Source organism: Netta rufina (assembly GCF_964035555.1).
Source record: "Netta rufina genome assembly, chromosome: 2".
Taxonomy (NCBI): domain Eukaryota; kingdom Metazoa; phylum Chordata; class Aves; order Anseriformes; family Anatidae; genus Netta; species Netta rufina.
Genome location: NC_140124.1, coordinates 122953630 through 122978848, shown reverse-complemented (window position 1 = coordinate 122978848; position 25219 = coordinate 122953630). Strand labels below are relative to the sequence as shown.

General features: G+C 55.3%; 1 protein-coding gene across 1 annotated transcript in view; it reads right to left on the bottom strand.

Annotated features, from left to right (window-relative positions):
- DNAJC5B (DnaJ heat shock protein family (Hsp40) member C5 beta) overlaps positions 1 to 23801 on the bottom strand; it is a gene marked incomplete at both ends in the record, with an annotated part of 46165 nt that extends 22364 nt beyond the window's left edge. The window contains one exon of the mRNA XM_084281456.1: positions 23695 to 23801. Within this exon, the coding sequence (XP_084137582.1) occupies positions 23695 to 23801 (107 nt within the window). The remainder of the gene's footprint in view (positions 1 to 23694) is intronic.
- Positions 23802 to 25219: the final 1418 nt, after the last annotated feature.

The window sequence follows — 25219 nt, the reverse complement described above, 5'->3', positions numbered from 1 at the left end:
CGGGTGAGGGTGGGCAGGGGCTCTGTGCGGTCCGCCTGCGTGAGTGGTCGTGAGGCGGAGGTGCTAAAGCCCTGCCACAGGCGGTATTACCGGCCGAAGGTGGGAGCTGTTGGAGGTAGCGGTTGCACTCTGCGCATGCTGAGGACAGAGTGTGTGTTGCCCTTGTGCGCAAGGCGAAGCCGTGAGGGGTTGTTTGGGGTGTTGCGGAAGTGTGGCGGAGGTTAGTGAGCAGATGGGTGATGGGTGTTGTTTTGTGAGCGTGTTGATGGGAGGTGAAGTGAGAGGAGGGCAGAAGGTTCCGGCGAGTGTTTTGAGGCGGTAGCATTGTGTTTGTGTGTGTGTGTGAGGAGAGGGCAAGGAAAGGGTTTGTGTGTTTCTGTGTTTCTGTGTCCGTGCCTGTAGTGAGGCAAGCGCCTGAGGCGTGCGTAGAGGTGTGTTGGTGTTGTAGGGTAGTGTGTATGGAGGAGGAGTTGTAGCAGAGTGGTGCTGCTTAGTTGTGGAGGCGGGAGAGGTGTGTGAGGGGCGTGTGAAGGGCGTGTTGCCGGGCAGGTGTCTGTGATTCCTTCGATAGCTCAGCTGGTAGAGCGGAGGACTGTAGGCTCCCATGCACGGCCATCCTTAGGTCGCTGGTTCAACTCCGGCTCGAAGGAGTGCCCTTTTGGCTCTTGTCCAGGCCACGGGCTGGCTGACTGCGAGCAGGCGGCTGCTCAGGGGCCGGCCGTGGGCTGGGGAATTAGCTCAAGTGGTAGAGCGCTCGCTTAGCATGTGAGAGGCAGCGGGATCGATGCCCGCATTCTCCAATGCTTTTCCGTCCCCTTGCCTGCTCATCAGGCCTGCGGCAGTGGGGACGCGTGTCGTCCGTACTGGGGGGCTCTGGAGAACCTGCGCAGCGTCTGGGCTGCTGCGGACGGACGAGGACGGCATCCAGTCAGTCAGCCTGCAGGCCAAGGGCAGCACGGGCTGGAGCAGGAGGGAAGGGATTCTCCTGCGCCACTAATGGGCACGCGATCGACGGCATCAAGAGAAGCACGACCTCGTGTAGGCCTCAGTGTGCGAGGAAGACGTTGAGCAAGTGCTGCAGGCTGAGAAGAAGGCCACCGTCGGGACTGCGTGACTTGGGAACACGTGCTCGCCGAGGACGCTTCGATGAACGGGGGCCTATCCAGTGCCTGGAGAAGAGTGGGCTTTGTGGGGAGGAAAGCAGCCCCCTTTCTCGGCGTCGCTTCTTGGGTCGTTGTCGATGCAGTAGGGCTCGTCCTTTTTGTCCGGCCATTAGCAGAAGAGCGCGGAAGAAGGAAGCCCTGTTGAAGCAGGAGGGGTGTCCCAGCGTGAATGTGGGAAAGTGGCTTTTGCACTGAGGAGAGTCAGACAGCGGGTGAGGGTGGGCAGGGGCTCTGTGCGGTCCGCCTGCGTGAGTGGTCGTGAGGCGGAGGTGCTAAAGCCCTGCCACAGGCGGTATTACCGGCCGAAGGTGGGAGCTGTTGGAGGTAGCGGTTGCACTCTGCGCATGCTGAGGACAGAGTGTGTGTTGCCCTTGTGCGCAAGGCGAAGCCGTGAGGGGTTGTTTGGGGTGTTGCGGAAGTGTGGCGGAGGTTAGTGAGCAGATGGGTGATGGGTGTTGTTTTGTGAGCGTGTTGATGGGAGGTGAAGTGAGAGGAGGGCAGAAGGTTCCGGCGAGTGTTTTGAGGCGGTAGCATTGTGTTTGTGTGTGTGTGTGAGGAGAGGGCAAGGAAAGGGTTTGTGTGTTTCTGTGTTTCTGTGTCCGTGCCTGTAGTGAGGCAAGCGCCTGAGGCGTGCGTAGAGGTGTGTTGGTGTTGTAGGGTAGTGTGTATGGAGGAGGAGTTGTAGCAGAGTGGTGCTGCTTAGTTGTGGAGGCGGGAGAGGTGTGTGAGGGGCGTGTGAAGGGCGTGTTGCCGGGCAGGTGTCTGTGATTCCTTCGATAGCTCAGCTGGTAGAGCGGAGGACTGTAGGCTCCCATGCACGGCCATCCTTAGGTCGCTGGTTCAACTCCGGCTCGAAGGAGTGCCCTTTTGGCTCTTGTCCAGGCCACGGGCTGGCTGACTGCGAGCAGGCGGCTGCTCAGGGGCCGGCCGTGGGCTGGGGAATTAGCTCAAGTGGTAGAGCGCTCGCTTAGCATGTGAGAGGCAGCGGGATCGATGCCCGCATTCTCCAATGCTTTTCCGTCCCCTTGCCTGCTCATCAGGCCTGCGGCAGTGGGGACGCGTGTCGTCCGTACTGGGGGGCTCTGGAGAACCTGCGCAGCGTCTGGGCTGCTGCGGACGGACGAGGACGGCATCCAGTCAGTCAGCCTGCAGGCCAAGGGCAGCACGGGCTGGAGCAGGAGGGAAGGGATTCTCCTGCGCCACTAATGGGCACGCGATCGACGGCATCAAGAGAAGCACGACCTCGTGTAGGCCTCAGTGTGCGAGGAAGACGTTGAGCAAGTGCTGCAGGCTGAGAAGAAGGCCACCGTCGGGACTGCGTGACTTGGGAACACGTGCTCGCCGAGGACGCTTCGATGAACGGGGGCCTATCCAGTGCCTGGAGAAGAGTGGGCTTTGTGGGGAGGAAAGCAGCCCCCTTTCTCGGCGTCGCTTCTTGGGTCGTTGTCGATGCAGTAGGGCTCGTCCTTTTTGTCCGGCCATTAGCAGAAGAGCGCGGAAGAAGGAAGCCCTGTTGAAGCAGGAGGGGTGTCCCAGCGTGAATGTGGGAAAGTGGCTTTTGCACTGAGGAGAGTCAGACAGCGGGTGAGGGTGGGCAGGGGCTCTGTGCGGTCCGCCTGCGTGAGTGGTCGTGAGGCGGAGGTGCTAAAGCCCTGCCACAGGCGGTATTACCGGCCGAAGGTGGGAGCTGTTGGAGGTAGCGGTTGCACTCTGCGCATGCTGAGGACAGAGTGTGTGTTGCCCTTGTGCGCAAGGCGAAGCCGTGAGGGGTTGTTTGGGGTGTTGCGGAAGTGTGGCGGAGGTTAGTGAGCAGATGGGTGATGGGTGTTGTTTTGTGAGCGTGTTGATGGGAGGTGAAGTGAGAGGAGGGCAGAAGGTTCCGGCGAGTGTTTTGAGGCGGTAGCATTGTGTTTGTGTGTGTGTGTGAGGAGAGGGCAAGGAAAGGGTTTGTGTGTTTCTGTGTTTCTGTGTCCGTGCCTGTAGTGAGGCAAGCGCCTGAGGCGTGCGTAGAGGTGTGTTGGTGTTGTAGGGTAGTGTGTATGGAGGAGGAGTTGTAGCAGAGTGGTGCTGCTTAGTTGTGGAGGCGGGAGAGGTGTGTGAGGGGCGTGTGAAGGGCGTGTTGCCGGGCAGGTGTCTGTGATTCCTTCGATAGCTCAGCTGGTAGAGCGGAGGACTGTAGGCTCCCATGCACGGCCATCCTTAGGTCGCTGGTTCAACTCCGGCTCGAAGGAGTGCCCTTTTGGCTCTTGTCCAGGCCACGGGCTGGCTGACTGCGAGCAGGCGGCTGCTCAGGGGCCGGCCGTGGGCTGGGGAATTAGCTCAAGTGGTAGAGCGCTCGCTTAGCATGTGAGAGGCAGCGGGATCGATGCCCGCATTCTCCAATGCTTTTCCGTCCCCTTGCCTGCTCATCAGGCCTGCGGCAGTGGGGACGCGTGTCGTCCGTACTGGGGGGCTCTGGAGAACCTGCGCAGCGTCTGGGCTGCTGCGGACGGACGAGGACGGCATCCAGTCAGTCAGCCTGCAGGCCAAGGGCAGCACGGGCTGGAGCAGGAGGGAAGGGATTCTCCTGCGCCACTAATGGGCACGCGATCGACGGCATCAAGAGAAGCACGACCTCGTGTAGGCCTCAGTGTGCGAGGAAGACGTTGAGCAAGTGCTGCAGGCTGAGAAGAAGGCCACCGTCGGGACTGCGTGACTTGGGAACACGTGCTCGCCGAGGACGCTTCGATGAACGGGGGCCTATCCAGTGCCTGGAGAAGAGTGGGCTTTGTGGGGAGGAAAGCAGCCCCCTTTCTCGGCGTCGCTTCTTGGGTCGTTGTCGATGCAGTAGGGCTCGTCCTTTTTGTCCGGCCATTAGCAGAAGAGCGCGGAAGAAGGAAGCCCTGTTGAAGCAGGAGGGGTGTCCCAGCGTGAATGTGGGAAAGTGGCTTTTGCACTGAGGAGAGTCAGACAGCGGGTGAGGGTGGGCAGGGGCTCTGTGCGGTCCGCCTGCGTGAGTGGTCGTGAGGCGGAGGTGCTAAAGCCCTGCCACAGGCGGTATTACCGGCCGAAGGTGGGAGCTGTTGGAGGTAGCGGTTGCACTCTGCGCATGCTGAGGACAGAGTGTGTGTTGCCCTTGTGCGCAAGGCGAAGCCGTGAGGGGTTGTTTGGGGTGTTGTGGAAGTGTGGCGGAGGTTAGTGAGCAGATGGGTGATGGGTGTTGTTTTGTGAGCGTGTTGATGGGAGGTGAAGTGAGAGGAGGGCAGAAGGTTCCGGCGAGTGTTTTGAGGCGGTAGCATTGTGTTTGTGTGTGTGTGTGAGGAGAGGGCAAGGAAAGGGTTTGTGTGTTTCTGTGTTTCTGTGTCCGTGCCTGTAGTGAGGCAAGCGCCTGAGGCGTGCGTAGAGGTGTGTTGGTGTTGTAGGGTAGTGTGTATGGAGGAGGAGTTGTAGCAGAGTGGTGCTGCTTAGTTGTGGAGGCGGGAGAGGTGTGTGAGGGGCGTGTGAAGGGCGTGTTGCCGGGCAGGTGTCTGTGATTCCTTCGATAGCTCAGCTGGTAGAGCGGAGGACTGTAGGCTCCCATGCACGGCCATCCTTAGGTCGCTGGTTCAACTCCGGCTCGAAGGAGTGCCCTTTTGGCTCTTGTCCAGGCCACGGGCTGGCTGACTGCGAGCAGGCGGCTGCTCAGGGGCCGGCCGTGGGCTGGGGAATTAGCTCAAGTGGTAGAGCGCTCGCTTAGCATGTGAGAGGCAGCGGGATCGATGCCCGCATTCTCCAATGCTTTTCCGTCCCCTTGCCTGCTCATCAGGCCTGCGGCAGTGGGGACGCGTGTCGTCCGTACTGGGGGGCTCTGGAGAACCTGCGCAGCGTCTGGGCTGCTGCGGACGGACGAGGACGGCATCCAGTCAGTCAGCCTGCAGGCCAAGGGCAGCACGGGCTGGAGCAGGAGGGAAGGGATTCTCCTGCGCCACTAATGGGCACGCGATCGACGGCATCAAGAGAAGCACGACCTCGTGTAGGCCTCAGTGTGCGAGGAAGACGTTGAGCAAGTGCTGCAGGCTGAGAAGAAGGCCACCGTCGGGACTGCGTGACTTGGGAACACGTGCTCGCCGAGGACGCTTCGATGAACGGGGGCCTATCCAGTGCCTGGAGAAGAGTGGGCTTTGTGGGGAGGAAAGCAGCCCCCTTTCTCGGCGTCGCTTCTTGGGTCGTTGTCGATGCAGTAGGGCTCGTCCTTTTTGTCCGGCCATTAGCAGAAGAGCGCGGAAGAAGGAAGCCCTGTTGAAGCAGGAGGGGTGTCCCAGCGTGAATGTGGGAAAGTGGCTTTTGCACTGAGGAGAGTCAGACAGCGGGTGAGGGTGGGCAGGGGCTCTGTGCGGTCCGCCTGCGTGAGTGGTCGTGAGGCGGAGGTGCTAAAGCCCTGCCACAGGCGGTATTACCGGCCGAAGGTGGGAGCTGTTGGAGGTAGCGGTTGCACTCTGCGCATGCTGAGGACAGAGTGTGTGTTGCCCTTGTGCGCAAGGCGAAGCCGTGAGGGGTTGTTTGGGGTGTTGCGGAAGTGTGGCGGAGGTTAGTGAGCAGATGGGTGATGGGTGTTGTTTTGTGAGCGTGTTGATGGGAGGTGAAGTGAGAGGAGGGCAGAAGGTTCCGGCGAGTGTTTTGAGGCGGTAGCATTGTGTTTGTGTGTGTGTGTGAGGAGAGGGCAAGGAAAGGGTTTGTGTGTTTCTGTGTTTCTGTGTCCGTGCCTGTAGTGAGGCAAGCGCCTGAGGCGTGCGTAGAGGTGTGTTGGTGTTGTAGGGTAGTGTGTATGGAGGAGGAGTTGTAGCAGAGTGGTGCTGCTTAGTTGTGGAGGCGGGAGAGGTGTGTGAGGGGCGTGTGAAGGGCGTGTTGCCGGGCAGGTGTCTGTGATTCCTTCGATAGCTCAGCTGGTAGAGCGGAGGACTGTAGGCTCCCATGCACGGCCATCCTTAGGTCGCTGGTTCAACTCCGGCTCGAAGGAGTGCCCTTTTGGCTCTTGTCCAGGCCACGGGCTGGCTGACTGCGAGCAGGCGGCTGCTCAGGGGCCGGCCGTGGGCTGGGGAATTAGCTCAAGTGGTAGAGCGCTCGCTTAGCATGTGAGAGGCAGCGGGATCGATGCCCGCATTCTCCAATGCTTTTCCGTCCCCTTGCCTGCTCATCAGGCCTGCGGCAGTGGGGACGCGTGTCGTCCGTACTGGGGGGCTCTGGAGAACCTGCGCAGCGTCTGGGCTGCTGCGGACGGACGAGGACGGCATCCAGTCAGTCAGCCTGCAGGCCAAGGGCAGCACGGGCTGGAGCAGGAGGGAAGGGATTCTCCTGCGCCACTAATGGGCACGCGATCGACGGCATCAAGAGAAGCACGACCTCGTGTAGGCCTCAGTGTGCGAGGAAGACGTTGAGCAAGTGCTGCAGGCTGAGAAGAAGGCCACCGTCGGGACTGCGTGACTTGGGAACACGTGCTCGCCGAGGACGCTTCGATGAACGGGGGCCTATCCAGTGCCTGGAGAAGAGTGGGCTTTGTGGGGAGGAAAGCAGCCCCCTTTCTCGGCGTCGCTTCTTGGGTCGTTGTCGATGCAGTAGGGCTCGTCCTTTTTGTCCGGCCATTAGCAGAAGAGCGCGGAAGAAGGAAGCCCTGTTGAAGCAGGAGGGGTGTCCCAGCGTGAATGTGGGAAAGTGGCTTTTGCACTGAGGAGAGTCAGACAGCGGGTGAGGGTGGGCAGGGGCTCTGTGCGGTCCGCCTGCGTGAGTGGTCGTGAGGCGGAGGTGCTAAAGCCCTGCCACAGGCGGTATTACCGGCCGAAGGTGGGAGCTGTTGGAGGTAGCGGTTGCACTCTGCGCATGCTGAGGACAGAGTGTGTGTTGCCCTTGTGCGCAAGGCGAAGCCGTGAGGGGTTGTTTGGGGTGTTGCGGAAGTGTGGCGGAGGTTAGTGAGCAGATGGGTGATGGGTGTTGTTTTGTGAGCGTGTTGATGGGAGGTGAAGTGAGAGGAGGGCAGAAGGTTCCGGCGAGTGTTTTGAGGCGGTAGCATTGTGTTTGTGTGTGTGTGTGAGGAGAGGGCAAGGAAAGGGTTTGTGTGTTTCTGTGTTTCTGTGTCCGTGCCTGTAGTGAGGCAAGCGCCTGAGGCGTGCGTAGAGGTGTGTTGGTGTTGTAGGGTAGTGTGTATGGAGGAGGAGTTGTAGCAGAGTGGTGCTGCTTAGTTGTGGAGGCGGGAGAGGTGTGTGAGGGGCGTGTGAAGGGCGTGTTGCCGGGCAGGTGTCTGTGATTCCTTCGATAGCTCAGCTGGTAGAGCGGAGGACTGTAGGCTCCCATGCACGGCCATCCTTAGGTCGCTGGTTCAACTCCGGCTCGAAGGAGTGCCCTTTTGGCTCTTGTCCAGGCCACGGGCTGGCTGACTGCGAGCAGGCGGCTGCTCAGGGGCCGGCCGTGGGCTGGGGAATTAGCTCAAGTGGTAGAGCGCTCGCTTAGCATGTGAGAGGCAGCGGGATCGATGCCCGCATTCTCCAATGCTTTTCCGTCCCCTTGCCTGCTCATCAGGCCTGCGGCAGTGGGGACGCGTGTCGTCCGTACTGGGGGGCTCTGGAGAACCTGCGCAGCGTCTGGGCTGCTGCGGACGGACGAGGACGGCATCCAGTCAGTCAGCCTGCAGGCCAAGGGCAGCACGGGCTGGAGCAGGAGGGAAGGGATTCTCCTGCGCCACTAATGGGCACGCGATCGACGGCATCAAGAGAAGCACGACCTCGTGTAGGCCTCAGTGTGCGAGGAAGACGTTGAGCAAGTGCTGCAGGCTGAGAAGAAGGCCACCGTCGGGACTGCGTGACTTGGGAACACGTGCTCGCCGAGGACGCTTCGATGAACGGGGGCCTATCCAGTGCCTGGAGAAGAGTGGGCTTTGTGGGGAGGAAAGCAGCCCCCTTTCTCGGCGTCGCTTCTTGGGTCGTTGTCGATGCAGTAGGGCTCGTCCTTTTTGTCCGGCCATTAGCAGAAGAGCGCGGAAGAAGGAAGCCCTGTTGAAGCAGGAGGGGTGTCCCAGCGTGAATGTGGGAAAGTGGCTTTTGCACTGAGGAGAGTCAGACAGCGGGTGAGGGTGGGCAGGGGCTCTGTGCGGTCCGCCTGCGTGAGTGGTCGTGAGGCGGAGGTGCTAAAGCCCTGCCACAGGCGGTATTACCGGCCGAAGGTGGGAGCTGTTGGAGGTAGCGGTTGCACTCTGCGCATGCTGAGGACAGAGTGTGTGTTGCCCTTGTGCGCAAGGCGAAGCCGTGAGGGGTTGTTTGGGGTGTTGCGGAAGTGTGGCGGAGGTTAGTGAGCAGATGGGTGATGGGTGTTGTTTTGTGAGCGTGTTGATGGGAGGTGAAGTGAGAGGAGGGCAGAAGGTTCCGGCGAGTGTTTTGAGGCGGTAGCATTGTGTTTGTGTGTGTGTGTGAGGAGAGGGCAAGGAAAGGGTTTGTGTGTTTCTGTGTTTCTGTGTCCGTGCCTGTAGTGAGGCAAGCGCCTGAGGCGTGCGTAGAGGTGTGTTGGTGTTGTAGGGTAGTGTGTATGGAGGAGGAGTTGTAGCAGAGTGGTGCTGCTTAGTTGTGGAGGCGGGAGAGGTGTGTGAGGGGCGTGTGAAGGGCGTGTTGCCGGGCAGGTGTCTGTGATTCCTTCGATAGCTCAGCTGGTAGAGCGGAGGACTGTAGGCTCCCATGCACGGCCATCCTTAGGTCGCTGGTTCAACTCCGGCTCGAAGGAGTGCCCTTTTGGCTCTTGTCCAGGCCACGGGCTGGCTGACTGCGAGCAGGCGGCTGCTCAGGGGCCGGCCGTGGGCTGGGGAATTAGCTCAAGTGGTAGAGCGCTCGCTTAGCATGTGAGAGGCAGCGGGATCGATGCCCGCATTCTCCAATGCTTTTCCGTCCCCTTGCCTGCTCATCAGGCCTGCGGCAGTGGGGACGCGTGTTGTCCGTACTGGGGGGCTCTGGAGAACCTGCGCAGCGTCTGGGCTGCTGCGGACGGACGAGGACGGCATCCAGTCAGTCAGCCTGCAGGCCAAGGGCAGCACGGGCTGGAGCAGGAGGGAAGGGATTCTCCTGCGCCACTAATGGGCACGCGATCGACGGCATCAAGAGAAGCACGACCTCGTGTAGGCCTCAGTGTGCGAGGAAGACGTTGAGCAAGTGCTGCAGGCTGAGAAGAAGGCCACCGTCGGGACTGCGTGACTTGGGAACACGTGCTCGCCGAGGACGCTTCGATGAACGGGGGCCTATCCAGTGCCTGGAGAAGAGTGGGCTTTGTGGGGAGGAAAGCAGCCCCCTTTCTCGGCGTCGCTTCTTGGGTCGTTGTCGATGCAGTAGGGCTCGTCCTTTTTGTCCGGCCATTAGCAGAAGAGCGCGGAAGAAGGAAGCCCTGTTGAAGCAGGAGGGGTGTCCCAGCGTGAATGTGGGAAAGTGGCTTTTGCACTGAGGAGAGTCAGACAGCGGGTGAGGGTGGGCAGGGGCTCTGTGCGGTCCGCCTGCGTGAGTGGTCGTGAGGCGGAGGTGCTAAAGCCCTGCCACAGGCGGTATTACCGGCCGAAGGTGGGAGCTGTTGGAGGTAGCGGTTGCACTCTGCGCATGCTGAGGACAGAGTGTGTGTTGCCCTTGTGCGCAAGGCGAAGCCGTGAGGGGTTGTTTGGGGTGTTGCGGAAGTGTGGCGGAGGTTAGTGAGCAGATGGGTGATGGGTGTTGTTTTGTGAGCGTGTTGATGGGAGGTGAAGTGAGAGGAGGGCAGAAGGTTCCGGCGAGTGTTTTGAGGCGGTAGCATTGTGTTTGTGTGTGTGTGTGAGGAGAGGGCAAGGAAAGGGTTTGTGTGTTTCTGTGTTTCTGTGTCCGTGCCTGTAGTGAGGCAAGCGCCTGAGGCGTGCGTAGAGGTGTGTTGGTGTTGTAGGGTAGTGTGTATGGAGGAGGAGTTGTAGCAGAGTGGTGCTGCTTAGTTGTGGAGGCGGGAGAGGTGTGTGAGGGGCGTGTGAAGGGCGTGTTGCCGGGCAGGTGTCTGTGATTCCTTCGATAGCTCAGCTGGTAGAGCGGAGGACTGTAGGCTCCCATGCACGGCCATCCTTAGGTCGCTGGTTCAACTCCGGCTCGAAGGAGTGCCCTTTTGGCTCTTGTCCAGGCCACGGGCTGGCTGACTGCGAGCAGGCGGCTGCTCAGGGGCCGGCCGTGGGCTGGGGAATTAGCTCAAGTGGTAGAGCGCTCGCTTAGCATGTGAGAGGCAGCGGGATCGATGCCCGCATTCTCCAATGCTTTTCCGTCCCCTTGCCTGCTCATCAGGCCTGCGGCAGTGGGGACGCGTGTCGTCCGTACTGGGGGGCTCTGGAGAACCTGCGCAGCGTCTGGGCTGCTGCGGACGGACGAGGACGGCATCCAGTCAGTCAGCCTGCAGGCCAAGGGCAGCACGGGCTGGAGCAGGAGGGAAGGGATTCTCCTGCGCCACTAATGGGCACGCGATCGACGGCATCAAGAGAAGCACGACCTCGTGTAGGCCTCAGTGTGCGAGGAAGACGCTGAGCAAGTGCTGCAGGCTGAGAAGAAGGCCACCGTCGGGACTGCGTGACTTGGGAACACGTGCTCGCCAAGGACGCTTCGATGAACGGGGGCCTATCCAGTGCCTGGAGAAGAGTGGGCTTTGTGGGGAGGAAAGCAGCCCCCTTTCTCGGCGTCGCTTCTTGGGTCGTTGTCGATGCAGTAGGGCTCGTCCTTTTTGTCCGGCCATTAGCAGAAGAGCGCGGAAGAAGGAAGCCCTGTTGAAGCAGGAGGGGTGTCCCAGCGTGAATGTGGGAAAGTGGCTTTTGCACTGAGGAGAGTCAGACAGCGGGTGAGGGTGGGCAGGGGCTCTGTGCGGTCCGCCTGCGTGAGTGGTCGTGAGGCGGAGGTGCTAAAGCCCTGCCACAGGCGGTATTACCGGCCGAAGGTGGGAGCTGTTGGAGGTAGCGGTTGCACTCTGCGCATGCTGAGGACAGAGTGTGTGTTGCCCTTGTGCGCAAGGCGAAGCCGTGAGGGGTTGTTTGGGGTGTTGCGGAAGTGTGGCGGAGGTTAGTGAGCAGATGGGTGATGGGTGTTGTTTTGTGAGCGTGTTGATGGGAGGTGAAGTGAGAGGAGGGCAGAAGGTTCCGGCGAGTGTTTTGAGGCGGTAGCATTGTGTTTGTGTGTGTGTGTGAGGAGAGGGCAAGGAAAGGGTTTGTGTGTTTCTGTGTTTCTGTGTCCATGCCTGTAGTGAGGCAAGCGCCTGAGGCGTGCGTAGAGGTGTGTTGGTGTTGTAGGGTAGTGTGTATGGAGGAGGAGTTGTAGCAGAGTGGTGCTGCTTAGTTGTGGAGGCGGGAGAGGTGTGTGAGGGGCGTGTGAAGGGCGTGTTGCCGGGCAGGTGTCTGTGATTCCTTCGATAGCTCAGCTGGTAGAGCGGAGGACTGTAGGCTCCCATGCACGGCCATCCTTAGGTCGCTGGTTCAACTCCGGCTCGAAGGAGTGCCCTTTTGGCTCTTGTCCAGGCCACGGGCTGGCTGACTGCGAGCAGGCGGCTGCTCAGGGGCCGGCCGTGGGCTGGGGAATTAGCTCAAGTGGTAGAGCGCTCGCTTAGCATGTGAGAGGCAGCGGGATCGATGCCCGCATTCTCCAATGCTTTTCCGTCCCCTTGCCTGCTCATCAGGCCTGCGGCAGTGGGGACGCGTGTCGTCCGTACTGGGGGGCTCTGGAGAACCTGCGCAGCGTCTGGGCTGCTGCGGACGGACGAGGACGGCATCCAGTCAGTCAGCCTGCAGGCCAAGGGCAGCACGGGCTGGAGCAGGAGGGAAGGGATTCTCCTGCGCCACTAATGGGCACGCGATCGACGGCATCAAGAGAAGCACGACCTCGTGTAGGCCTCAGTGTGCGAGGAAGACGTTGAGCAAGTGCTGCAGGGTGAGAAGAAGGCCACCGTCGGGACTGCGTGACTTGGGAACACGTGCTCGCCAAGGACGCTTCGATGAACGGGGGCCTATCCAGTGCCTGGAGAAGAGTGGGCTTTGTGGGGAGGAAAGCAGCCCCCTTTCTCGGCGTCGCTTCTTGGGTCGTTGTCGATGCAGTAGGGCTCGTCCTTTTTGTCCGGCCATTAGCAGAAGAGCGCGGAAGAAGGAAGCCCTGTTGAAGCAGGAGGGGTGTCCCAGCGTGAATGTGGGAAAGTGGCTTTTGCACTGAGGAGAGTCAGACAGCGGGTGAGGGTGGGCAGGGGCTCTGTGCGGTCCGCCTGCGTGAGTGGTCGTGAGGCGGAGGTGCTAAAGCCCTGCCACAGGCGGTATTACCGGCCGAAGGTGGGAGCTGTTGGAGGTAGCGGTTGCACTCTGCGCATGCTGAGGACAGAGTGTGTGTTGCCCTTGTGCGCAAGGCGAAGCCGTGAGGGGTTGTTTGGGGTGTTGCGGAAGTGTGGCGGAGGTTAGTGAGCAGATGGGTGATGGGTGTTGTTTTGTGAGCGTGTTGATGGGAGGTGAAGTGAGAGGAGGGCAGAAGGTTCCGGCGAGTGTTTTGAGGCGGTAGCATTGTGTTTGTGTGTGTGTGTGAGGAGAGGGCAAGGAAAGGGTTTGTGTGTTTCTGTGTTTCTGTGTCCGTGCCTGTAGTGAGGCAAGCGCCTGAGGCGTGCGTAGAGGTGTGTTGGTGTTGTAGGGTAGTGTGTATGGAGGAGGAGTTGTAGCAGAGTGGTGCTGCTTAGTTGTGGAGGCGGGAGAGGTGTGTGAGGGGCGTGTGAAGGGCGTGTTGCCGGGCAGGTGTCTGTGATTCCTTCGATAGCTCAGCTGGTAGAGCGGAGGACTGTAGGCTCCCATGCACGGCCATCCTTAGGTCGCTGGTTCAACTCCGGCTCGAAGGAGTGCCCTTTTGGCTCTTGTCCAGGCCACGGGCTGGCTGACTGCGAGCAGGCGGCTGCTCAGGGGCCGGCCGTGGGCTGGGGAATTAGCTCAAGTGGTAGAGCGCTCGCTTAGCATGTGAGAGGCAGCGGGATCGATGCCCGCATTCTCCAATGCTTTTCCGTCCCCTTGCCTGCTCATCAGGCCTGCGGCAGTGGGGACGCGTGTCGTCCGTACTGGGGGGCTCTGGAGAACCTGCGCAGCGTCTGGGCTGCTGCGGACGGACGAGGACGGCATCCAGTCAGTCAGCCTGCAGGCCAAGGGCAGCACGGGCTGGAGCAGGAGGGAAGGGATTCTCCTGCGCCACTAATGGGCACGCGATCGACGGCATCAAGAGAAGCACGACCTCGTGTAGGCCTCAGTGTGCGAGGAAGACGTTGAGCAAGTGCTGCAGGGTGAGAAGAAGGCCACCGTCGGGACTGCGTGACTTGGGAACACGTGCTCGCCAAGGACGCTTCGATGAACGGGGGCCTATCCAGTGCCTGGAGAAGAGTGGGCTTTGTGGGGAGGAAAGCAGCCCCCTTTCTCGGCGTCGCTTCTTGGGTCGTTGTCGATGCAGTAGGGCTCGTCCTTTTTGTCCGGCCATTAGCAGAAGAGCGCGGAAGAAGGAAGCCCTGTTGAAGCAGGAGGGGTGTCCCAGCGTGAATGTGGGAAAGTGGCTTTTGCACTGAGGAGAGTCAGACAGCGGGTGAGGGTGGGCAGGGGCTCTGTGCGGTCCGCCTGCGTGAGTGGTCGTGAGGCGGAGGTGCTAAAGCCCTGCCACAGGCGGTATTACCGGCCGAAGGTGGGAGCTGTTGGAGGTAGCGGTTGCACTCTGCGCATGCTGAGGACAGAGTGTGTGTTGCCCTTGTGCGCAAGGCGAAGCCGTGAGGGGTTGTTTGGGGTGTTGCGGAAGTGTGGCGGAGGTTAGTGAGCAGATGGGTGATGGGTGTTGTTTTGTGAGCGTGTTGATGGGAGGTGAAGTGAGAGGAGGGCAGAAGGTTCCGGCGAGTGTTTTGAGGCGGTAGCATTGTGTTTGTGTGTGTGTGTGAGGAGAGGGCAAGGAAAGGGTTTGTGTGTTTCTGTGTTTCTGTGTCCGTGCCTGTAGTGAGGCAAGCGCCTGAAGCGTGCGTAGAGGTGTGTTGGTGTTGTAGGGTAGTGTGTATGGAGGAGGAGTTGTAGCAGAGTGGTGCTGCTTAGTTGTGGAGGCGGGAGAGGTGTGTGAGGGGCGTGTGAAGGGCGTGTTGCCGGGCAGGTGTCTGTGATTCCTTCGATAGCTCAGCTGGTAGAGCGGAGGACTGTAGGCTCCCATGCACGGCCATCCTTAGGTCGCTGGTTCAACTCCGGCTCGAAGGAGTGCCCTTTTGGCTCTTGTCCAGGCCACGGGCTGGCTGACTGCGAGCAGGCGGCTGCTCAGGGGCCGGCCGTGGGCTGGGGAATTAGCTCAAGTGGTAGAGCGCTCGCTTAGCATGTGAGAGGCAGCGGGATCGATGCCCGCATTCTCCAATGCTTTTCCGTCCCCTTGCCTGCTCATCAGGCCTGCGGCAGTGGGGACGCGTGTCGTCCGTACTGGGGGGCTCTGGAGAACCTGCGCAGCGTCTGGGCTGCTGCGGACGGACGAGGACGGCATCCAGTCAGTCAGCCTGCAGGCCAAGGGCAGCACGGGCTGGAGCAGGAGGGAAGGGATTCTCCTGCGCCACTAATGGGCACGCGATCGACGGCATCAAGAGAAGCACGACCTCGTGTAGGCCTCAGTGTGCGAGGAAGACGCTGAGCAAGTGCTGCAGGCTGAGAAGAAGGCCACCGTCGGGACTGCGTGACTTGGGAACACGTGCTCGCCAAGGACGCTTCGATGAACGGGGGCCTATCCAGTGCCTGGAGAAGAGTGGGCTTTGTGGGGAGGAAAGCAGCCCCCTTTCTCGGCGTCGCTTCTTGGGTCGTTGTCGATGCAGTAGGGCTCGTCCTTTTTGTCCGGCCATTAGCAGAAGAGCGCGGAAGAAGGAAGCCCTGTTGAAGCAGGAGGGGTGTCCCAGCGTGAATGTGGGAAAGTGGCTTTTGCACTGAGGAGAGTCAGACAGCGGGTGAGGGTGGGCAGGGGCTCTGTGCGGTCCGCCTGCGTGAGTGGTCGTGAGGCGGAGGTGCTAAAGCCCTGCCACAGGCGGTATTACCGGCCGAAGGTGGGAGCTGTTGGAGGTAGCGGTTGCACTCTGCGCATGCTGAGGACAGAGTGTGTGTTGCCCTTGTGCGCAAGGCGAAGCCGTGAGGGGTTGTTTGGGGTGTTGCGGAAGTGTGGCGGAGGTTAGTGAGCAGATGGGTGATGGGTGTTGTTTTGTGAGCGTGTTGATGGGAGGTGAAGTGAGAGGAGGGCAGAAGGTTCCGGCGAGTGTTTTGAGGCGGTAGCATTGTGTTTGTGTGTGTGTGTGAGGAGAGGGCAAGGAAAGGGTTTGTGTGTTTCTGTGTTTCTGTGTCCGTGCCTGTAGTGAGGCAAGCGCCTGAGGCGTGCGTAGAGGTGTGTTGGTGTTGTAGGGTAGTGTGTATGGAGGAGGAGTTGTAGCAGAGTGGTGCTGCTTAGTTGTGGAGGCGGGAGAGGTGTGTGAGGGGCGTGTGAAGGGCGTGTTGCCGGGCAGGTGTCTGTGATTCCTTCGATAGCTCAGCTGGTAGAGCGGAGGACTGTAGGCTCCCATGCACGGCCATCCTTAGGTCGCTGGTTCAACTCCGGCTCGAAGGAGTGCCCTTTTGGCTCTTGTCCAGGCCACGGGCTGGCTGACTGCGAGCAGGCGGCTGCTCAGGGGCCGGCCGTGGGCTGGGGAATTAGCTCAAGTGGTAGAGCGCTCGCTTAGCATGTGAGAGGCAGCGGGATCGATGCCCGCATTCTCCAATGCTTTTCCGTCCCCTTGCCTGCTCATCAGGCCTGCGGCAGTGGGGACGCGTGTCGTCCGTACTGGGGGGCTCTGGAGAACCTGCGCAGCGTCTGGGCTGCTGCGGACGGACGAGGACGGCATCCAGTCAGTCAGCCTGCAGGCCAAGGGCAGCACGGGCTGGAGCAGGAGGGAAGGGATTCTCCTGCGCCACTAATGGGCACGCGATCGACGGCATCAAGAGAAGCACGACCTCGTGTAGGCCTCAGTGTGCGAGGAAGACGTTGAGCAAGTGCTGCAGGCTGAGAAGAAGGCCACCGTCGGGACTGCGTGACTTGGGAACACGTGCTCGCCAAGGACGCTTCGATGAACGGGGGCCTATCCAGTGCCTGGAGAAGAGTGGGCTTTGTGGGGAGGAAAGCAGCCCCCTTTCTCGGCGTCGCTTCTTGGGTCGTTGTCGATGCAGTAGGGCTCGTCCTTTTTGTCCGGCCATTAGCAGAAGAGCGCGGAAGAAGGAAGCCCTGTTGAAGCAGGAGGGGTGTCCCAGCGTGAATGTGGGAAAGTGGCTTTTGCACTGAGGAGAGTCAGACAGCGGGTGAGGGTGGGCAGGGGCTCTGTGCGGTCCGCCTGCGTGAGTGGTCGTGAGGCGGAGGTGCTAAAGCCCTGCCACAGGCGGTATTACCGGCCGAAGGTGGGAGCTGTTGGAGGTAGCGGTTGCACTCTGCGCATGCTGAGGACAGAGTGTGTGTTGCCCTTGTGCGCAAGGCGAAGCCGTGAGGGGTTGTTTGGGGTGTTGCGGAAGTGTGGCGGAGGTTAGTGAGCAGATGGGTGATGGGTGTTGTTTTGTGAGCGTGTTGATGGGAGGTGAAGTGAGAGGAGGGCAGAAGGTTCCGGCGAGTGTTTTGAGGCGGTAGCATTGTGTTTGTGTGTGTGTGTGAGGAGAGGGCAAGGAAAGGGTTTGTGTGTTTCTGTGTTTCTGTGTCCGTGCCTGTAGTGAGGCAAGCGCCTGAGGCGTGCGTAGAGGTGTGTTGGTGTTGTAGGGTAGTGTGTATGGAGGAGGAGTTGTAGCAGAGTGGTGCTGCTTAGTTGTGGAGGCGGGAGAGGTGTGTGAGGGGCGTGTGAAGGGCGTGTTGCCGGGCAGGTGTCTGTGATTCCTTCGATAGCTCAGCTGGTAGAGCGGAGGACTGTAGGCTCCCATGCACGGCCATCCTTAGGTCGCTGGTTCAACTCCGGCTCGAAGGAGTGCCCTTTTGGCTCTTGTCCAGGCCACGGGCTGGCTGACTGCGAGCAGGCGGCTGCTCAGGGGCCGGCCGTGGGCTGGGGAATTAGCTCAAGTGGTAGAGCGCTCGCTTAGCATGTGAGAGGCAGCGGGATCGATGCCCGCATTCTCCAATGCTTTTCCGTCCCCTTGCCTGCTCATCAGGCCTGCGGCAGTGGGGACGCGTGTCGTCCGTACTGGGGGGCTCTGGAGAACCTGCGCAGCGTCTGGGCTGCTGCGGACGGACGAGGACGGCATCCAGTCAGTCAGCCTGCAGGCCAAGGGCAGCACGGGCTGGAGCAGGAGGGAAGGGATTCTCCTGCGCCACTAATGGGCACGCGATCGACGGCATCAAGAGAAGCACGACCTCGTGTAGGCCTCAGTGTGCGAGGAAGACGCTGAGCAAGTGCTGCAGGCTGAGAAGAAGGCCACCGTCGGGACTGCGTGACTTGGGAACACGTGCTCGCCAAGGACGCTTCGATGAACGGGGTCCTATCCAGTGCCTGGAGAAGAGTGGGCTTTGTGGGGAGGAAAGCAGCCCCCTTTCTCGGCGTCGCTTCTTGGGTCGTTGTCGATGCAGTAGGGCTCGTCCTTTTTGTCCGGCCATTAGCAGAAGAGCGCGGAAGAAGGAAGCCCTGTTGAAGCAGGAGGGGTGTCCCAGCGTGAATGTGGGAAAGTGGCTTTTGCACTGAGGAGAGTCAGACAGCGGGTGAGGGTGGGCAGGGGCTCTGTGCGGTCCGCCTGCGTGAGTGGTCGTGAGGCGGAGGTGCTAAAGCCCTGCCACAGGCGGTATTACCGGCCGAAGGTGGGAGCTGTTGGAGGTAGCGGTTGCACTCTGCGCATGCTGAGGACAGAGTGTGTGTTGCCCTTGTGCGCAAGGCGAAGCCGTGAGGGGTTGTTTGGGGTGTTGCGGAAGTGTGGCGGAGGTTAGTGAGCAGATGGGTGATGGGTGTTGTTTTGTGAGCGTGTTGATGGGAGGTGAAGTGAGAGGAGGGCAGAAGGTTCCGGCGAGTGTTTTGAGGCGGTAGCATTGTGTTTGTGTGTGTGTGTGAGGAGAGGGCAAGGAAAGGGTTTGTGTGTTTCTGTGTTTCTGTGTCCGTGCCTGTAGTGAGGCAAGCGCCTGAGGCGTGCGTAGAGGTGTGTTGGTGTTGTAGGGTAGTGTGTATGGAGGAGGAGTTGTAGCAGAGTGGTGCTGCTTAGTTGTGGAGGCGGGAGAGGTGTGTGAGGGGCGTGTGAAGGGCGTGTTGCCGGGCAGGTGTCTGTGATTCCTTCGATAGCTCAGCTGGTAGAGCGGAGGACTGTAGGCTCCCATGCACGGCCATCCTTAGGTCGCTGGTTCAACTCCGGCTCGAAGGAGTGCCCTTTTGGCTCTTGTCCAGGCCACGGGCTGGCTGACTGCGAGCAGGCGGCTGCTCAGGGGCCGGCCGTGGGCTGGGGAATTAGCTCAAGTGGTAGAGCGCTCGCTTAGCATGTGAGAGGCAGCGGGATCGATGCCCGCATTCTCCAATGCTTTTCCGTCCCCTTGCCTGCTCATCAGGCCTGCGGCAGTGGGGACGCGTGTCGTCCGTACTGGGGGGCTCTGGAGAACCTGCGCAGCGTCTGGGCTGCTGCGGACGGACGAGGACGGCATCCAGTCAGTCAGCCTGCAGGCCAAGGGCAGCACGGGCTGGAGCAGGAGGGAAGGGATTCTCCTGCGCCACTAATGGGCACGCGATCGACGGCATCAAGAGAAGCACGACCTCGTGTAGGCCTCAGTGTGCGAGGAAGACGCTGAGCAAGTGCTGCAGGCTGAGAAGAAGGCCACCGTCGGGACTGCGTGACTTGGGAACACGTGCTCGCCAAGGACGCTTCGATGAACGGGGTCCTATCCAGTGCCTGGAGAAGAGTGGGCTTTGTGGGGAGGAAAGCAGCCCCCTTTCTCGGCGTCGCTTCTTGGGTCGTTGTCGATGCAGTAGGGCTCGTCCTTTTTGTCCGGCCATTAGCAGAAGAGCGCGGAAGAAGGAAGCCCTGTTGAAGCAGGAGGGGTGTCCCAGCGTGAATGTGGGAAAGTGGCTTTTGCACTGAGGAGAGTCAGACAGCGGGTGAGGGTGGGCAGGGGCTCTGTGCGGTCCGCCTGCGTGAGTGGTCGTGAGGCGGAGGTGCTAAAGCCCTGCCACAGGCGGTATTACCGGCCGAAGGTGGGAGCTGTTGGAGGTAGCGGTTGCACTCTGCGCATGCTGAGGACAGAGTGTGTGTTGCCCTTGTGCGCAAGGCGAAGCCGTGAGGGGTTGTTTGGGGTGTTGCGGAAGTGTGGCGGAGGTTAGTGAGCAGATGGGTGATGGGTGTTGTTTTGTGAGCGTGTTGATGGGAGGTGAAGTGAGAGGAGGGCAGAAGGTTCCGGCGAGTGTTTTGAGGCGGTAGCATTGTGTTTGTGTGTGTGTGTGAGGAGAGGGCAAGGAAAGGGTTTGTGTGTTTCTGTGTTTCTGTGTCCGTGCCTGTAGTGAGGCAAGCGCCTGAGGCGTGCGTAGAGGTGTGTTGGTGTTGTAGGGTAGTGTGTATGGAGGAGGAGTTGTAGCAGAGTGGTGCTGCTTAGTTGTGGAGGCGGGAGAGGTGTGTGAGGGGCGTGTGAAGGGCGTGTTGCCGGGCAGGTGTCTGTGATTCCTTCGATAGCTCAGCTGGTAGAGCGGAGGACTGTAGGCTCCCATGCACGGCCATCCTTAGGTCGCTGGTTCAACTCCGGCTCGAAGGAGTGCCCTTTTGGCTCTTGTCCAGGCCACGGGCTGGCTGACTGCGAGCAGGCGGCTGCTCAGGGGCCGGCCGTGGGCTGGGGAATTAGCTCAAGTGGTAGAGCGCTCGCTTAGCATGTGAGAGGCAGCGGGATCGATGCCCGCATTCTCCAATGCTTTTCCGTCCCCTTGCCTGCTCATCAGGCCTGCGGCAGTGGGGACGCGTGTCGTCCGTACTGGGGGGCTCTGGAGAACCTGCGCAGCGTCTGGGCTGCTGCGGACGGACGAGGACGGCATCCAGTCAGTCAGCCTGCAGGCCAAGGGCAGCACGGGCTGGAGCAGGAGGGAAGGGATTCTCCTGCGCCACTAATGGGCCCGCGATCGACGGCATCAAGAGAAGCACGACCTCGTGTAGGCCTCAGTGTGCGAGGAAGACGTTGAGCAAGTGCTGCACGCTGAATAGTAGATGCAGGGCAGCACGGTTTTTCACTGAAGGGAACGTAATTTGTAGCCTTGAATGAAATTTTATTCATCTATTTGTGTGTGACCTTGAATTTGGTCTCTTTGTTCAGTATGTGGTTGAGAAAATACAGCCAGGTGAGTAAAAGGCTACTACCAGGATTGTGGTCCTTAATGAATTGATCAGTTAGAACCTGGAGTTTAGATGTTTTTGTTATCTTCTGTCTTTTGGGTGATTGTTTAATAATACTATATTATACGTAATTTAATGAGGAGTAGTACAGGCCTCAGCATTCATGGGTTGATATGCCAGGAAGGCATTTTTTATATATTTATTTAAATATTTTTAGATGTTTTGCATTTTTCTTTATATACCCTGTACTATGATGGTTTCAATGAGATGTATTTTTTTGGGAGGAGAGTCAGTATAAGAGATCAGTTTGTTTACTTTATTTAGAATTTTTCTTACTTTGGAAGTTAGTATGTAGATATCCCCCTTAAAGATTACGTTCTGTAGGTTTTTATCATTTTAACAAAATTCTGTTTCTAATGTGTAGTCTCATACAGGTATTGTCTCCATTCATTGAAGGAAAATTTGTGAGGTACTTATAATTTTTGTCTATCCAAAATGTGTGTTTTCAAACTCCTGAGGAAGACAGGAAATATGCTCTCTCTCTGCATGCTACTTCACTGTCAGTCTGGAAAGCAGAAGTCAATATGCAGTTTAAGTTATTATGGCAAAAATTGTTCTAAGGAGTATTTTTGTAGGGAATTGAAGGTAAACAGATCTCCTTTGAAATTCTGCTGATTAAAAGCCTGTTAGCTCTATCTCCTTGAAAATTTGATTGTGCCAAACTCCAAATAAAAACACAGAGAGGTACCTCTGTCATGTTTATTAAAAAGTAAATTTTGCCCTGGGCTGTGGTAGTATGATTAATACTGACTTAATTAATAATGGCATGGAACTCAGAATCAGGTATTGCTGGTTTTATACCTTGTACTAAAGATTACCCGTTCAGCAGCAGATTTGTGGATTAGCATAAATTAAATGATAATTAAAGCAAATCTATGAGACTGACTCATCATTTTATCTTGCAAATATTTACAGCTATTCCATTAAAAGTGAATCCCTTTGACATTTCCACTTTAGTTAGAAGCAGTCTTTTTTTTACTATAATTACTAATAAAGATGGATAAAGCACCACTGTCAGTTTTACCATAGATTGTTGTGTAAATCATCTGTATTCATGTTCAGCATTAAATAAAGTTAATTTCATTTTACATTCTTCCATGACAACTCTCTCCTTTGGGGACTAAAGAAAGCTTCCTTTCCAGAAACTTAAATGTAAAAGCAACAAGAAAACATGAGTTTTGATACAGAAGATGGTTTCCGCAGCCAGGCTATACTACAGGGACACAGAAGGTGCAAGTCATGAGTGAATGTGATACTGTAGTAAATTTATCCTCTAGTGCTGTAGTTATGCAAGACAGAACTGTGCAATATCAATAGTTTTGTTTCTGTTGTGTTAATAGTTTGACCGTTCATTACTGCTACTGCCTCCACTGATCATATGCCTTTTGGGATCAGAAAGAGGGAGAGATGCAATTTGTTCAAAAACACAGAGTCCCAACAAAAATCAAGCCAAACAGTATATGAATAGATTTATTTCCTAACATTTCTTTCAGTTCAAATATATTTTTACATTTGATAGCAAGGTGTGTTGAAGAGAAAGTGCTAATACAGGGCAACCAACAGTGTCCATAATGATGCTGTAATAAAAGTTTTACTATACTATTAAACCTGTAAATACATGCCTGGCATGTTTTGCTGTCAAGAACACCTATTTCACTCATGACATTTAATGTTCTTTCTCTTTTTAATAGCAGCAGTACAGATTTAAGAGCAAAAAGACCAATAAAGTCTTCTAGCCTTACTTCTAGGTCTTGTTGCATGTTATAATGTTGATAAGTTGTGTTTGAGTAAAACTTGTTTAAAGTCTTCCTACCTTCTTTTTCAAAAGAGAATCTGCCAATTCCTTTGCCAGTATGTTTCAACTGTTTATTACACTCACCATTAGAACCAACTACCTTATTTTAAGCTTGAATTGATTTTAGAGTCCATCCACTGGTTTTGGTTATGCCTCTCTTCATAAACCGAAGACCCCTCTCGCACCTAACATTATTCCATTTAAAGGACATTCCACATTGTAATCAAATAATCTGTTTTTATTTATTTTATGATAAGACAAACTAATTGAAGTCCTGTCTCTCACTCTTATCCTTGAATCATCCCCTTTGTGCATAGGCTATAATTTTTAATATCAGTAAAAGATGTTAACACAGAAACTGGATGCAGTATTCTAAGACTGCACTTTGCAAGTGTGGTCTGCATTCTTTATCATAACACTCTGACCTCTTGTTTGGCTGAATTAAAATATTTTAGATTAATTATTTGTGGGATTAAATTAATGGATTCACACAATCATCAGAATCATATCTGAATCTTTTCAGTCTCACAGACCAAAAAGAAATTGTAATAACAAATTCCTTACTCAAAAGGTTTTACTATTGTGTGGATGCCAGGCCCATAAACAATTTTTGCTAAGAGTTGTGGCAACAGGAAAAAAAAAGTAAATAGTTATGCTGGTATTAAGTACCTACTGTCAGAATATTTTGTGTTGCTTCACTAAATTAAACTCATCTGTGGTAAACACTTGTATAAAAATACAATACTGAGGAGTAAGTATGTTAACTTTTTTTTTAAGCATTTTTTCTATGGGGATAATTTCTGGTTTTGCAGTTTGAGACAATGACTCAGATGCAAACTCCTCTGTTCACCATTGATTTAACTGGTTGGTAACTTCAGGTTCAACTTAATGATGACATAATATCAATATATCAACTTCTGACTATTTTAGTATTTTGAAGGATGGCAGAGCACTGAATCTCACAAAGGCAGAAGCTAAATTAAACACCAAAAACCAAAAAAAAACAAAAAACCACAACACCAACCAACCAACCAACCAACTACAAGGAAACACAAGAAAAATCAGAAAGAATTTATGAAGAAAATTGTTAAAGAATTGTGAAGAAAAAAATCAGAAAGAGAGTAAAATAAGCAAAAAGAAATAAGGAGCAATCTTAAGAATAAATATGTTTTGCCACTGCAAGGTGGTGAATATAGCAATGTTAGCAAACACCTTCAGTGTCATAGTTTTGTATGTTCTACAGAGGGTTGCTTCTTGAACCATACATGCTGGCTGCTGTATACAGCACAAGCTCTGTGGAGAATTCATACAGTGTCTTTGCACAACACTATGGATCTGTAACTATCTATTGTGATAAGATTTTTAAAAAGTTGCCTGTGATTTAGACACATTGCAAATCACATCTTACATACCTGTAGGACTTCTTAATCTCGTCATGTGTTGCTCCCTTCTGTAGGGCCAGGATTCCATATAATGCTTCCCCTGATGTTGACAAAGCACGTTGCCTTTGTTCAGCCATGTTAGCAGTGCATTACCAAAGCTGCTAATGTAGAACAGAATTTAAAATAGTACAGGCTACATGTATATATGGATAATATTTCTTAGTAGAGGTTAAAATTACTTGCATGATTTACATGAAAGTAAAACCAAAATAAAATCTCCTTTAAATTGCTCTCCATTCCTTAAGAGATTTTAAAGGGGTGTTAAAAAGTGGAAAAGCAAAAACAACAACAACAACAACAACAAAAACAAGAAGAGAAGCTCTTGCACTATATATATCACTGCTCATAATAAAGATTTGGTATTTTTCACACTGAATTCAGTGGCTAAATTTTCCACAGCACTAATGTCTGCATGTAGTATTTCCACCTAATTTTATTTGTATTTATTTTTCTTAAAGTCAGATTCAGTCTAACCAATTATAGGTGCCTAATTTGAGTGATTAAATTTGAAGCTTAGTCAAGCAAGGCTCCCTGTACAGTCAACAGACAGAGATACATGCTTGGAGGACAATTTACCAAGCACTTTCTCCCTATTACTCCTGCAGGGTGCTTAGGATGGCTGCAATCCCAAATCATGTGCCTAAAGATAGATGGAATTAATCTGGATCTAGGCAAGTGGGAGAATGACCTCTGTTTTACAGAGTATGGTGTATTATTTATTGTAATCTTATGTATAGAAAATACTTATATCCATCAGCATTTGGAGTGTGGTTTATAGTACAATAATTCAGACAGTTCATGAGCTGCTGATATATTTACCATTGTGACGTTACTTTATAATGTAAGTAAAGGCTAAACACAGGTTAAAGATTTAGTTCCCTTAGATCTATCATTCATTCCTTCATGTATCTCAGAGGTAAAGAAAACAAGCTATTCACAACTGAATGGCTCTACTACCTACTCATTGTTCATAGTTCATACTTCTAAATTTGAAGTCCCAAACATTTTAAAGCAAACCTTGATAATGCTAGGTAATGACATGAAGAAACTCATATACACTGTAATCTAAAACACCCAGTATAGATACCTAAAATTCATAAAGAGAAAGGTGCAGCTCTTTGATGGCAGACTTGCTACAAAAAAACTCTCACCACAACCTCTTAATTTATTTGAATGTTGCACCTTTCTCTAAATGTTGACAAGTGATTACAGAAAAAGCCTAAAAATAAGTTGTAACCCCAGTCATAAGAATAATTTCTAAGAACCTGCTTTATGAGGTAAGACTACCCACTCTGCTCTTTCACCCTTCTCACTGCTGAGCTAGAAACACTATCTTGATGTTATTTATATATTATTTACTAGGCCACATTTTGGTTCAGAAACAGCCGTGTAACACTTTTAAGCTCTTTAGCTATGTTCAGTACTGAAAAGGAAATCAAATACCACGTAAGTGCACACAGACATATAATAAACTGAGTAATTCAGGTAACGAGTA